This window comes from Oryx dammah, unplaced genomic scaffold (assembly GCF_014754425.2).
Source record: "Oryx dammah isolate SB20612 unplaced genomic scaffold, SCBI_Odam_1.1 HiC_scaffold_12, whole genome shotgun sequence".
Classification (NCBI taxonomy): domain Eukaryota; kingdom Metazoa; phylum Chordata; class Mammalia; order Artiodactyla; family Bovidae; genus Oryx; species Oryx dammah.
This window is the reverse complement of record NW_024070196.1, coordinates 63,547,124-63,562,189: the sequence shown is the minus strand read 5'-3', so window position 1 is coordinate 63,562,189 and position 15,066 is coordinate 63,547,124. Positions and strand designations below refer to the sequence as shown.

Below are 15,066 nucleotides of genomic sequence, written 5' to 3'. Positions count from 1 at the left end.
CACAGTTGTTCTCACACCGACTAACAGTGGTAGTCTCGTAAGAACTGTGGCCCTCCACAAGCACATTAGTTAGTAGAAACACATTTGAACCACCTGCTTTGCCACTACTATTTAAAGGAGATCAGTTGAACAGGGGAGTGGAAGCTTCAAGTCAAGAGAGAAGCAAGCTGAACTTGGAGGGCTGCTGTGGCCTGAGGCTGCAGGATGTCCCTGCACAGACAGGCATGGGCTGGGCACCGGGGAGAGCTGGGTTCCTTCCTTACTCGAGTCCCAGCTCCCAAGGCCCGGAATTCAGCTATCATCACTAACACTTTAAAAAGTTGTGCTGTGACTTAAACAGATTTCTTCAGTCTAGGCTGGGAACTTACCCACTGCTAGAACACTGAATCTATACTCCCAAAATGTCTTCTCGTTTCCAAATAACTGAGTTAGACTGGGAATGCAACCCAGTCCTGGGTTGGGGACTGAATGGACACGCTGCCTCCAGAACAGAAGCTGCAGCTGAACCGTTCAGGGTCAGGGAACCACGTGACTCACAACTATCCTTTGCAGGTAAGACGTATCACTTGTTCCACTTGACATTGTAATTCAGCCCAGGGCATGCAAGATAGCTCTATACCGCATAAGATCAAGGACATCGCAGGGTTAAAATAAAGAAACAAACAAACTTCCAGTTTCCCTTTTCCTCTGTAACACTGTAAAGCAACAGTGGTTCACACAAAAGACAGGGAGCCTAAGGGGACAACACGCATCTTATTCAGTATCACCCCAAAGAGCTATGGCCAACACTTGGCTCTGGCCTCTCGCCTGCTTGCCAAGAAAAACTAGGATGGAAATGTTAAACTAAAGACACTACTAACCGCAAAATTAATTTACCATCTAGCTTGTAAAGTGACTAGTCTCCTAATAAATCCTTCTGCTTAACGGAGATGAAAGCTCAAGTTTACATGGGTTTCTCAGTCACCGCTCAGGCAGCGCTTGAGTTCTTATATTAATAAATCGGCCTCAATTCTTTAAGTTCCTAAGAATGAAAGGAATTAGAGTCTTTAACTAGAAAAGAATGCTTGACCATTATGAAAAGGAATTTAAGTATCTTTCATGTGCAGTAAGCAAATAATGGTGAGTAAACATTCATCCTACAGAAGGGGAGCCTGTGAATTTTGTCAAGAACCTGATAATGTCAAGAGTGGAAAATACACCCCCAAAGGCTTCATTCTCCCAACACTTTCTTTCCCACGTGTGTTTACGGCCATTTACAAAACTGAAAAAACTGTGGCTTTGTTCATACAGGATGAAGACCTCAGCAATTGTCAGAACATGGGACAGCTATGAGTTCACAATGGGGCAAAAAAGGCTCTTCCACCAAATGGCCACCTGCCCAGGTTCCCAGGCTACCTTGGTTCCCCAGAAACATAATGACCACACCGGGAAGCAATGATCAACTTCTGCCAGCCCTATGGGGTTTTCACTACACCTGTCTGTAGTTCCAATACCCGTCAGATCTTGTTCCTGTCAAAATGAGCCTTTTCATGTATGGATGGCCTAATGGGGCTGACCTTTGCAATATTAATTGGTCTTTGAAACACCCAAGATAAATCCTTACCATAACTACATACTATAATGGTCAGATTACAAGATTGAGGATACAAAAAGGGGTCAATAAAATATGGTCAAGGAGCTTTACATGAAAACTAGGACGTCTACCAAAGGTTATCCGAGAGAGTCCAAGTATTTTCAAGTTTCCCCAAACTACATCTAAAAAGAAACCCTGAAAATCTGGACCAAGTTTCCTAGTTTAATACATGTACAATCTGAAGATGAGAAGCGGAAAAAAGAAATTGGTGCTAACTACCAATCTGGATGATGAAGTGAAGTGAATGACAGTGAGTGGGCTCAGTGTGTAAGTCTGGCAAAAGACCATAGTGGAAGCTTAAGAGGGAATTGCTGCATTGTGTCAAGGACTAAAAATTAAGGAAAGCCCATCGGGGTTCACACTGTTAAAAAAAAAAAATCCACACTATAGTATAAATCAACACCACCAATTACAAAAATGAACTTACGCCATCCATGAAAGGAGGTGGAGGCAGAAGGGAGGGACAGTCAAGTTCCTGATCTTGGCAAGTCTCTCAAACGCCTGTGACCACAGTCCCCTGGTCGTCAGATGAGGAACAAGCCAGCGAGGTACTTTCCGCTCAAGCTGTGATTCAGAGTCACCAGGGAGCTGGAGCCCAGGCAGCTGGGCGGACCAAGCTGAACCTCACGGGCATCAAGTTGAGGACCTCTGGGCCTGAGAAATAATCTCCCAAACCCACTAAAATGATACATTTGTCAAAAGACAGTGACCTACCAGAGCTAAAACTATGATCTATTATTCATAATTTTTTAAAATGTAGATAATTGCATGACCAAAGGGGGAAAAATATGTATTTTGAAATTCCCACCTTCAGTCATGCAAAACACAAGCGTTTCTACTTCCAGTTAGAGTACACCTTCACCCCCAACCTCCGCATTAATTTGATTTCTCTTGACTATGGCAAACCGAAGGAATGATTTTTGTCATTAATGTAAGATTCAAATGACAGGCCTAATTTAACATCCCATGAGACAACGGAGGCTCTATTCCCACACAGAACGCTACACTTGATCACAACACTGCCACTCACATCGTACTCCATCCCGTGAGCATCTCACACACTGCAGCACAATCTCCTTCCAAATCCTAAAAAGACCAATCTTTTTGCCAGTAGCTAAGCCTTTTTCCTTAAAATACACAGACTGAATACAAGTCTAAGGCCTGCATAAGAGAAGCTCGTCTGAACAGACAGTTCCAATTCAGATGGATGGCCAAAAACTGTCTCATTTTTAACACTACCTTCCTATCCTAAAATTAAACACTTTTTTCCTCTCCAGTGATTCAAGTTGGATATGAAGTCTAAAATGCAGAGGTAAGAGTGAGACTCCATACACTAATAGCTTAACATCAAAAATAAAATGTTATTAAACTTCCCCTCATTGATTCTCCCCAATTCCATTCATTAATAGACATTCAAGAGTGAAGACAGAGGGAACACAAATTTATTCAGAGTCTACTCAAAACCTAGCAAGGTACTGTTAGCATCTCCGTATCACAGAAGAGGAAACTAAGGCTCAAGGAGGTCAGGTAATTGACAAAATTGCAGCTATTAAAAACAGGAGTAGAGAGCGAAATCCCCTCAGTCTGGCTCTGAAGGTCTGCATTATTCGTTACTTCAATTTCTCTAAAGACAAAACTCCCAGAGCGAGAAACAATGTAAGAACAGACAGCTCATTGAGCCTGTTGAGACAAAGAACAAATCTGAAATTTATTATTATTTTTTTAAAGCATTTGTTTATCTATCTGGCTGCGTCAGGTCTTAGTTGTAGCACACGGGATCTTTGTTGCGTCATGAGGGATCCGCTCCAGACTCTCTAGTTGTGGAGCACAGGCTCAGTAGTCGAGGCACCTCAGCTTAGCTGCCCCTCAGCGTGTGGGATCTTATTAATAGTTTCCCAACCAGGGATCAAACCCATGACCTCTGCACTGCAAGGCAGATTCTTAACCACTGGACCACCAAGGAAGTCCTAGAAATTTACCTCACTCCACTCCAATCACTTCAGTGACCACACAAAAAAGAAAACATAACCTCAAATGGCCAACTGGTTTTTTTCTAATTCTTAGGAAGATACTAATTGGAGTATTTTTAATTAAAGCGTTAATCGGATGCTCTGAGAGAAGCAAGAGCAAGTGAAAAGGAAGGCAGTATGCGCCTTTAAAAGTCAATTTTCACCCAGCATCAGGGGTGCACACGAGCAGTTCCAGCCCTGACTGACTGACTCAACACCATCAGGGTAGGCCTGCCTGTGCTTGGTGTGGCTAAATCATACCAACCAAATGTGCTCCCTGGCCATCTGCCCTGCTGAGAAGGCTGTGAGCCAGTCATCACTGTTTATCAGGGGGAAAGAGCCTGGATGAGAATATTCTGCCCTCAGGAAAATGTTTCAAACACTCAGTTTACATCTGAGCAATTTTTTGGTAAGAGCTGGACTCTGCCAGAAAGGCAGAGAGGAATTACCTCTGTACTTTGTTATTTTGACATAGACAACAAAGGTGTAAATAATAACCAGAGAAACAAACCCACTGACCTCAGGATCTTTCCAGTTAACTTCAATAAAAATAATCATTCAGCACTAGAGACCGTGCTGTGAGCAAGCGAATCTCGATCTGCCTTCCATGTCCATTTCTCTCTCACATTCTGCCTTCTATAGGAAGGCGCCTTTCAGACTGTGAGCTCAAGTTCAGATACAGTTCCTTGTAGCAGATGGGAGTGATGAATGTCCGAGGTATGAGGACAGGAACAATGTCTGCCTGCGAGGACTAAGGAAGGTTTCACGGATCCCAAAGGACAGGAGGGAAATGCAAATCAAAACCACAATGAGATACCACTTCACACCCACTAGGACGCCTAGTATCAAACAGTCAGAGGACAACAAATGTTGCCAAAGATGCAGAAAAACCGAAACCTTTATACGCTGTGGGTGGGACTGTAAAATGGTGCAACTGCTTTGGCAGTTCCTCTAACAGTTAACACAGAGTCACCAATATGACCCAGTAATTCCCAAGAGAAAGAAAAACATATGTCCATACAGAAACTTGGACACAAATGTTCACAGAAGCATTATTCATAATAGTCAAAAAGGAGAAACACCCAAATGTCCATCAACTGATGAATGGATAAACAACGGAACAGAGTATTTTTCAACTATTAGAAAAAGAATGAAGTACTTACACATGCTGCAGCAGAGAAAAACCTTCCACACACTATGCTTAATAAAAGCCACAGAAGACCACATATTGTGTGATTCTACTTATAGAAACTGTCCAAAACAAGGGAAATCCATAGAGACAAAAAGTAGATATGTACTTGTCTAGAGCAGGGGAGGGAGAAGAATTGAGGGATGGGGGTAAGACTGTTAATGGGTACAGGGTTTCTTTTGGGTCGATGAAAATATTCTAAAATTGTTATGATGACTGTCCAACTCTGTGGATATACCAAAAATCAGTGGATTCTACACTTTAAATGGGTGAATTGTATGATATGTGAATTATAGCTCCATAAAGTAGTTATAAAACAAAAAGGATTGCATTATGTGCCACTGAAATACAAAATAAGCTCTCAAAAGGAGTGTAGAATCCTGTTCACTCATTTTAAAGGATCTGAACTAGGGCAATGAAAACCCAGAGAGATTCTATTACTTAACATTCTGGGTACTAGGTCATATTAAAATATTCATGAGTATTTCCATGTTTTAATAGAGAAAAGGCATCTTATGTTTAAAAAGACATACACGTGTCAGAAAAGAGTTCTTATAACTCAGGAACAGGATGAATCCAAAGGAAAACAAACCTGGATTTGTACCCTGCATCTGAAAATAGCACCCAAAATTTTTTATTGTTCCACCTCTGAAAAAGAAATCAAAGGTAAAACAACTTGGTTAATATAATATTTTTAAAACACTGTTTGCAACAAAACAAAGTATTAAGAAATAATCTGCCATCTTACAGAAATGAATTTCCACACCCCCAGTGACATAACTAAGAACTGATCGCTTCTCCTTTTGTACATTCCATTTCGTAGGTATCTGAGTGACTCTCTTCATGGGTGGAGTGAATCTCAGCAGGGACAGCTGTGGTAAGCATAAAACGTAAATAAAAAAATCCAAGTATTTAAAAAGGCTATATGTCAGGGGTGAATGGAGTCAAGAAGTACAAACTTCTAGTAAAAACATGTGTAAGTCATGGGATTTTACAGTCAACACAGTGACTACAGTCAATAACCTAGCGCATATTTGAAAGCTGTCAAGAGACTAAATCTTAACAGTTCTCATCACAAAGAAAAAAGAAATGTAACTTTGTATGGTGACAAATGGTAACTAGGTTTATTGTGATCATTTCAGTGTATACAAATATCAAATCATTATGCTGTACACATGAAACAATGTTACATGTCAATTACACCTTAATTTTTAAAAAAAAATAATGAAGCAGCATACACATCAAAAGTCCTGTCTGTCAACCCTGAATCTGATCCCAAACTATATATAAAGTAATAGACATAACTTTTGATTAGCACAATCTGCATGCAAAGAAACAAATGATCATGAAAAATGTAATACTTTGTGCAGTGATCTCTCATTAGTATGTGTCCATCAGAATCCATCAGGTTTTAATGTACCGTCCATAAATAACTGAAAACAAACACAGACAGGGCACATTCCTGATTTGTCAAAAAGGTGTGTACCCAACCTTTATACCATTCTTTCTTCAATCCCCAACACACACAACAAACATCTACCACAGAACATGGCACCTGGAGGCCTAATATACAACACAATTCCCAGTTTTATTTCACTTTCTCCTCCTATTTATTTATGCAAACTCCCAGACCCAAGAGTTACTATTAGGCTTCATATCCAAACATGGTACTGTGAGTCTGAAATGTACCTCCAAGACAAAAGAAAAAAAAAAAAAAAGTTTCCTTTAAATTAATTTTCTGAAATACATAGGATCAAGTCCAAAATAGAGTCTTCCCATGTCTTCAGTTTTACAGACAGTGCAGAAAGTGCAGTCCTATAAACAGATATCTATTTGCCTTCACAATTGAACAGCAGAGGGTACAAAGCAACTGCTTATACTTAATCATGTTTCTGTCTATTCTAGCAGGCTGGTGTCAGGAGAGAGTTCTGCCAGATAAGGACAATGAAATGTATTATTATAGAGTGACTACCAGCCCTAAGTGCTGCTTGAGGATGGAACCCTGGGCAGGAAGGCTTAAGTGAGAGGGCCTGCTATTTTGTTGTAACCATTTCCAAAAGTAAATATATTCGTTCCCCAGAACCAGTTTACAAACGCGCACTATATTCAATTCTGCTTAAATGTCTTATAGGAAAGAAAGGCCTCTGTATCTTGCTCCCCTGGGGAAGATGAGCGACTTGCAATTTGCTTCTTACCCTGAATCCCACGTTTGCAACATGTAGAGCAAGGACTTCAGACACCACAAAACAAGGACAGCCTACATTAAAGCCAAATATAGGATGTGATTCTAAACCGCGATGCAGTAAATCCTACGTTTCCTTTTCCAGCCATCAAAACCCTTTGAACACTCCCAAAAAAGGACGGGAGGGCCAGCGCCTCTCCTGCAAGAGGAAGCCCCTTTCTTCTCCGCTCTCCCCGCAGCCGGCCACTTGCCCCCAACACATTCATACCATTCGAGAGACGGAGGGCAGAGTGTGCGCGCCTGTGTGGACAGGCGGGAGGGCTCGGTTCCCGTATTTCCAGCCTCTACATCTGAGCTCATCCTCAGTCATTTAGGCGCAGCAGAGCCCCACCTGCACCGCGCTCCGTCTTAACTGCGTCCCTCGCCAGCTGCTCCGCTCTCACCCGAGCCTAGCTCTGAATCACCCCGCGCACACGGACGCTCCAGGCCCCCGACCCTGCCGCCTTCCTGCCCCATTCTTCCTCTCCCAACCTGCCCCCTCGCCCCTCCCCCGCCAGTCCCAGATCTCGGCTCCCACCGCCCGGCTCAGCCTCCTCTCAAACCGCCCCCACCCACATCGCTCCAGCCCCAGCCCTGCCCCGCCCTTCCCGACCCCTAACCCAGCTCTTCAGGGTCCAGTGCCGGCCTCTCACCCCAAAGCAGGCACCCCGAGGCCAGACCGCCACCCTCACCTCTCCCAAGCAGAACCCAGCTCCCCCAGACCCCACGCGAGCCCGGACCCTGGCACCCGCCCCCCCCCTCGCTCCCCAGGGCGCCTCAAGCCCCGCCCCCAGGCCTGGCGCCCCCGGGCTCAGCGCCCTGGCCTCTCGCAGCCCCACCCCACCCAAGACCCCACCCAACCCGGCGGAGCCCTGACCCCTACAATCCTTCCCGGGGTAGCCCCATTCTCACGCGGCTCCTCACCCGTCCAGGAGGGTTCCGGACCCCTAAAAGTCTCCCCTGAGCAGCCTCTTCCCCACAGGCGACCTGGGTTTACTCTCCTCAGGCCGAGCGATTCGATCCTCAACTCCCCGCCCCGCCGGACCCCAAGTCTCCCAAAGCAGCCCCGACCCCTGCCCCTTGCACACCGGCCAGGGCGGGCCCCCGACCCAGGGACCCGCGCCGCGCGCGCCCACCCAACCCTGTCTGCTCCACCGGGCCCTGCCCTACGCCCCGCCGGCTCCTGTCAGCCGGCGCCCGCACATGCTGAGAGGACAGATCCGTCCACCCGCCTCGCTTGCTCCCAAGCGGCCCTGCCGGGCGCGCGCAGCTCACCAGGGCCGAGGTGCCTGAGGCGCCGCTGCCGAAGTCCCCACCGCAAAGCCCGGCAAAGCCTCCAACCGCTACCGCCTCCCGCCTGGCACTGAGCGCTGCGCGGGGGAGGGGCGCGGACAGCCGCCACCGCCCCCGCCGCCGCACGCAGGCCCCGCCCCTCGCCGTGCCGCGCCCAACCAGGGCCGCCGCGCTGCGGCACGCCACGCCCACTTCCGGGAAGGGAAGCCCGCTTCCCACCGCGCGTTCCACGCCTCACTCTCCCTAGCGCCTCCTCTGGTCGTGCCGAGGGATGCAGGTAGGCCTCGGAAGAAGGCGGTGCCCAAGCGCAAGCACCGCCCACTAGCCCTCGAAGTGACCGGAGAGCCACGCCCACTGCCCCCTCAGAACAGGGAGCGGCGACCTTAGAGCCCGCCCACTGACCTGCTTGGTTCGGCCGAGCCACATTCCCTGGCTCCTCAAAAATCCCCCCAGAGTCCCTTAAAACCGGAACATCAGCTCCTCTAAGCTCCGCCCACTGCCCCATCCGAACCCTTCGCCGGCTTCTTGGGTCCTTAAGCCCAGCTCCCCTCCCATCCCTTCAGAACTGTCCCTTCTGCGTCACAAACCCAGTCCCAACTTCTAGAAGCCCCGCCCACGGGCGAACAACCCTCATTTGTGGCATCGCAATTCCCGCCCGGGAGTTGGTGATGGACAGGGAGGCCTGGCGTGGTGCGGCCCATCGGGTCGCAAAGAGTCGGACGCGACTGAATTCCCGCCCAGGGCCTATCTAACTGTTTTAAATCTCAAGCTCCGCCCAGAACCCTCGAATCCCCGCCTCTGGCTCCCGAAGCTCCGCCTCTGCAGCCAGCACACCCTCCCACCGCTTCTGGGAACTCCTGAGGCTGAGATCTTCATTCCACTACACCTTGTCACTTTGCTAGCACAAGCTGGCGGCCCCTGGACTCCCACACCCGCGTATCCGCCACCACTACACAGGAGGGCCTATCTTGACCCAATTTCGCAGGTGGAGAAATGAAGGATTACAGCGTCCCTCCCTCTCTTTTCCTGGCCGAAGTCCCTCACTTAATAACTGGGCGACCCAGGCCTAAAAAAGTCAGAGCGCGGAGCTTCGAGTCCATCTCTGCTGCCGTCAGACTGTGTGTCCTGGGGCAGTTGCCTTCATCTCTCCGGACCTGAATTTCCTGATCTGTAGCGTGAAGCTGTCCTCTTGATAGCCAAAGTCCCTTTCTCAAATACCAAGCTCTGAAATGTCAAGATTTGGGGAAGCTAATCTTCAGGCCTTGTAAACTGGACTGACAAAGCAGATCTTCTGATGGGGTAGGCTATTTACTTCCCAAAGCAAAACACCTTTGCAGTTAACAATGAGGAATTTTTCATTTTCAGCATCAGCCACAGAAGTGTGTGTTATGTAAAGCAGGGTCCACCTGAACCAAAACAGCTATCAAAGCAAATTATGTTTCCTCTCTAAGCCTCAGGGTTTGGGGAAGGGAGGGGCCGGGCTGCACCATCCAACACATGGAATCTTAGTTCCCCAGGGATCAAACCAGCACCCCCTACATTGGACCCACAGCCTTAACCACTGGCCCACCTAAGCCTCAGTGAAATAGAGATAGATAATAGACGCACCTTAGGAAGGATTCCATGAGGTCCCAGTTAGTAATACACTTATCAAAGAGACTGACTTGGCATAAGCCCTCAGTTAGTCATTACGCTAAACATTAAAATGCCTCTCTGGCAGCATAACAGAATAGAGAAACATGGACTTTAGATGCTGACAGACTTGGCTCTAAATCCAGGCTCCACTTCTTACCAGTTGTGTGACCTCGGGCAAGTCACTTCCCCTCTCTGCACCCAGCTCTCCTCCTTTATATAGGGGGATTCATCCAAGTGCTTACTTCAGGGAATGGTTTTGAAGATTCAGGTGTTTAGATTCAATGAATTAAGGCATGGCAAAGCATCCGGCATAGTGCCTGGCATGCAGAAGTTATTTAAAATGTGTTGATTCCCATCTCCCAGTTCTATAAATGATAAAATTAAAGCAAAATTTCCCAGGACATCAATTCCCCACAGATGACACCACCATACCACAACCATGAAATATACTGAGAAGGATCCCAAGGCATTTGTCTTCCAGTTTTATCCTTAGGGTGAAGAAGATGATTCTTGCACAGAAAGCAACCAAAGCCAGAAGCTATGCCACATCCCCACCTCACCCCACACCTGACCCAAATGTGCTCAGTGGAGAGCTGCTACTTCCAGAAGCAGCTGGAAAATTGCATAACTCTTTGAGGGAAAAAAAATATCATCCTATTGTTCTTGAATCCATAGCAACCTCTTCATGGGTCCGAAAGGAAACCTTGGGTCTGCCCAGGTTGGCCCCAGATGGAGAGATTTAGGTGCAGGTAAGATGCCTGATTTGTGTCTTCTGGTCTCAAAAGCTGGCGATTTCTGAAGTAGCCTGAAAAGATAGATGCTAGATGAAGATGAATTCAGTGATCAGGAAAAAGAAGAATGGTCCCATATGCTACATGATACACATGCCAGCTCATGTATGAGGAAGAAAGAACTGTGAGACCTGCATTCAGAAGCTCCTAAGAAAATCTTTTTTTCTAGTTTCTCTTAGTAGCAAATGGGGACCTTAGTCTTAGGTTGCCAGGGCAACATGGAAGCTGAGCTGGATTAACCCTATGGAAGCATTAACAAATGATAAAACTATTAATTAAATGAAAGACTAGAAGTAATCTCAGATTACTGGAATAATCTCAGTAGGCAAGACCCCTGCTTGAGTGACAGAAGGGGACAAAACTTGGGGAATATTAAAATTCACCCTCCATTGATCAGTTTTGATTCTCACTGCTTGGAGTCCTTCCTTCTGCAAAATAGAACTAGGAATCATTGATTGGCAACGGATAGGATGTCTTTTTCAAAAATTTATTTTACTGAAGTATAGTTGATTTATAATGTGTTAATTTCTACTGCATAGTGATTCAGTTATATATGCATATACATTCTTTTTCATACTCTTTTCCATTAGGGTTTATAACAGGACATTGAATATAGTTCCCTGTGCTATACAGTAGATCTTATTGCTTATCCATTCTATATATAATAGTCTGGAATGCCTTTCTTAATTTAAATGTTTGATTTTGAGATAATTGTAGGTACACATGTGAATATAAGAAATAATACAAAGAGATCATGTGCTTTTTACCCCAATGGTGTGTGCTTTGCTAAGTTGCTTCAGTTGTGTCCAATTCTTTGCAACCCATGGACTCTACCCTGCCAGGGTCCTGAGTCCATGGGATTCTCCAGGCAAGACTACTGGAGGGGGTTACTATTTCCTCCTCCAGAGGATCTTTCTGACCCAGGGATCAAACCAGTGTCTCTTACATCTCCTGCACTGGCAGGTAGGTTCTTTAACCACTAGCACCACCTGGGAAGCCCTCCCCCGGTGGTAACATCTTGCAAAACTGGAGTATAATCTCACACTCTGGATATTTATATCTTGATACAAGATACAGAATATTTCCACCACCAGGAAGACCCCTGACGTTGCCCTTTACGGCCACCCCCACTTCCCTCCTGCCCCCATTCCCTCCTAACCTCAGGCAACGGCTCATCTGTTCTCAGTTTCTATAATCTTAAGAATTTTAAGATTTTAAGAATGACAAATGGGACTTCCCTGGTGTTCCCCTGATTAAGAACACACCTGTCCATGCAAGGAACCCAGCTTTGATCCTTGGTCCAGGAAGATCCCATATGCTGAGGGGCAACTAAGCCCATGTCCCACAGCTACTGAGCCTCTGGGCCCTAGAGCCCATGCTCTGCAACAAGACATGTCATTGCAATGAAAAAGCTGTGCACCACAATGAAGAGTAGCCCCCCTTGCTGCAATTAGAGAAAACCCACTCACAGCAATGAAAGACCCAGTGCAGCGAAAAAGTACATAAATATATTTTTTTTAAAGAATGGCAAATGAATTAATATATTGTGCAACCCTAGGGGGCTGGCTTTTTTTCACTCAGTATAACTCTCTGGAGATACACTGAGACTGTTACGTTTGTTCCTTATTACTTTTTGTTGTTAGTTTTTCGTTTTTCTTTTGTCCCTTATTATGACTAAGTAATATTCCATAGAAAGCAGAATTTGCTTAACCCTTTATCCACTGAAGAAGATCTGGGCTATTTCCTGTTTGGGCTCATTTGTTATGAATAAAGCTGCTATGAACACTATACACATTCATGTACAGGTTTTTGTGTGAACACAGGTCCTCATTTCTCCTGGAAAAATGTCCAGGAATTTAATTGCTCAGTCATATGGTACAGGCAGACCTCAGAGATACTGTGGGTTCAGTCTTAAACCATCATAATGAGTCCATGCACAACAGCCCTATTGGACTGAGCTGACGGTAGAAACTCTGATGTAATGACTGGTCATGCCATTTCCTGGCTCTGACATCTTGGACAAGTCGTGTTACCTCCCTGGGCTTCAGCTTCCTTATCTCTTCAATGGGGACAAATAACAACCTATGATTATGTTTGTGAGTGTACCTGCTACAGATCTTCAATACAAGTAAATGCTATGATGGAGCTTGTACTTATTAAGCATATACTGCTCACCAGGCCCAGAGTTCACCAACTCACCAGACACTAACTCTTTGACTCCTCATAAGTTGACAGGAAGTAAAACGGCTTTTTAAAAATCAATGTTTTACAGAGGTGGAAACAGGTTTGTTACGCAGTAAGAACTAACTGATACAAACTGAAAAGACCTCAGTAGAGGCATTCCATGTGGGCTCAGTAATTCCACTCTCAGAAATTTAACCTAAGGCAATAATCATGGTGACATGCAAAATCACAATCAACTCTCATTACTCAAGAGATATATTCTATAAAGTCAGCACACACACTACATGAGTGGATATTGAATCATTGCTTCTGGGAAAAATATAATATTAGGTTCCTACAGGCTTCTGGTCACATGTTCGCCAACCAATCAATATATAACATGGTTTTATGTGTGCTTCTGTTTGAAGATACTTATTTAACATGTACATTGTTGAAATATATATGTGAGTGTGTGCATGTGTGTGCGTGTGCGTGTGTGTAGTTGATTCGACTTCCCAGGTGGTGCAGTGGTAAAGAACCTGCCTGCCAATGCAGGAGATGCGGGTTTGATCCCTAAGTTGGAAAGAATCCCTGGAGAAGGAAATGACAACCCACTCCTTGCCCGGGAAATTCCATGGACAAAGGTCCCTGGCGGGCTACAGTCCATGGAGTCTCAAAGAGCTGGACACGACTGAGCAACTGAGCGTACACACACACACGGAGTTGATTCACCAACATTGAACTGACAGCCAGTAACAGCACAGCTCATGCCTGAATGAAACTACCACATGTATTTTCTCTATAAGGCACCGTACAGCCTTCTTGTCCTTAGTTACTCTAAACAGCACTTTATCACTATACTTGGGTGCCATTATAAGTAGCAAAATCATGCCAAAACACACAAATGCTAAAAATGTGGTACTCGATTTATAGGGAAAGGATACTTGTTTACAGTACGAACTGAAACAAGAAGACAGAGCTTTACCTCCTTCAACCTCAGCTGGCAACCTGTGCATCGAGTAACTCAAATTTTTCTCCACTCTGTATGCGCACATGCCCACGAATGACTAATAAAGGACAGCGAGTATGGTTTTGTGGGGGGTCACAATTTTAATGAGGAGCTGAATTTGAAAATATAGAGTCCACAAATAATGAGGATTAACTGTTTATGCGGAAGAATGCTTATCACACCACTGTCTGCTAGGGAAACAGCCCTCCAGGGTAACAGTGAGACGAGATGGATTAATATCAATACACTCCAGGGTAGGAACTGGACAGAAGGCTATGAATGAGGGACACGATCAGACAGACAGACAGGGATAGGCACTGGAGACGATACATAGCAGCCAGAAATGTCTGCGCCTCACCCTGGAGGCAAAAATGACTTCCCAGAACCCAACCACTGCCCTCTCCTTTCATGGGGTCCATGGTCTCTGCCTCCATGTGTCCAGGTAACACCTGGACAACATGAGTTAAGGAGTGCGGCTTCATCCTTTTCCCCCTGTGAATCCTGACTATTTCCAGGCTGCCAGGAGCCACAGGTTTTTAAGCAGGAAAAATAAAAAAATTTTATGGAAGAATATTTGTTGTTTAATGATACATAAAAATGTTCCAGCCGCTGTTAGATGAAAAAGGCAGGTCAGAAAACAGTATGTCCTGTCTTTATAAAACACACAGTTTGTAATAGTATTTTTGCATCTACGCTCATCAGTGATACTGGCTGGTAATTTTCTTTACACACACTACAATAGAAATTATCTCTGAGTGACAGGATCCCAGTTATGGGTTAGTTTCCATTTTACACTTCCTGTTTTGAGTTTTCTACTTCTTTTGCAAAGTTCATTCAATGATATAAATTTTGAAAAACATTACCTTTTTAAAGGGAAAGGAGAAATTCTATAAATTCAAGGTGTTCTCTCCAGACTCCAAGCCCAGTGTCACCCTCTGACAACCTCAGCAGAACCCCAGCTGGAACAATTTCTCCAGACAATGCTCCTGTAAAGAGTTTCCAAAATATAAACATGAATTTTGGTCAAAAAAAAAAAAATCACTCATCCGTGCAATCTCATTACTGAGATTGAGGTTTATTACAAACCTTGCAAACTGCCCAGGCAGTCTGCAACAGCCAGAGC

General features: G+C 45.3%; 1 protein-coding gene across 2 annotated transcripts in view; it reads right to left on the bottom strand.

Annotated features, from left to right (window-relative positions):
- Positions 1–8,891, bottom strand: part of CORO1C (coronin 1C) — a 76,968-nt gene extending 68,077 nt beyond the window's left edge. The window contains exon 1 of one of the 2 annotated variants that reach the window (XM_040250943.1): positions 8,748–8,891. In XM_040250943.1, coding sequence (XP_040106877.1) covers positions 8,748–8,850 — 103 coding nt within the window. In that variant the 5' untranslated portion in view covers positions 8,851–8,891. Of the gene's footprint in view, positions 1–8,327; positions 8,472–8,747 lie in introns of those variants that run through there. The other variant, XM_040250944.1, reaches the window with a different exon arrangement.
- Positions 8,892–15,066: the final 6,175 nt, after the last annotated feature.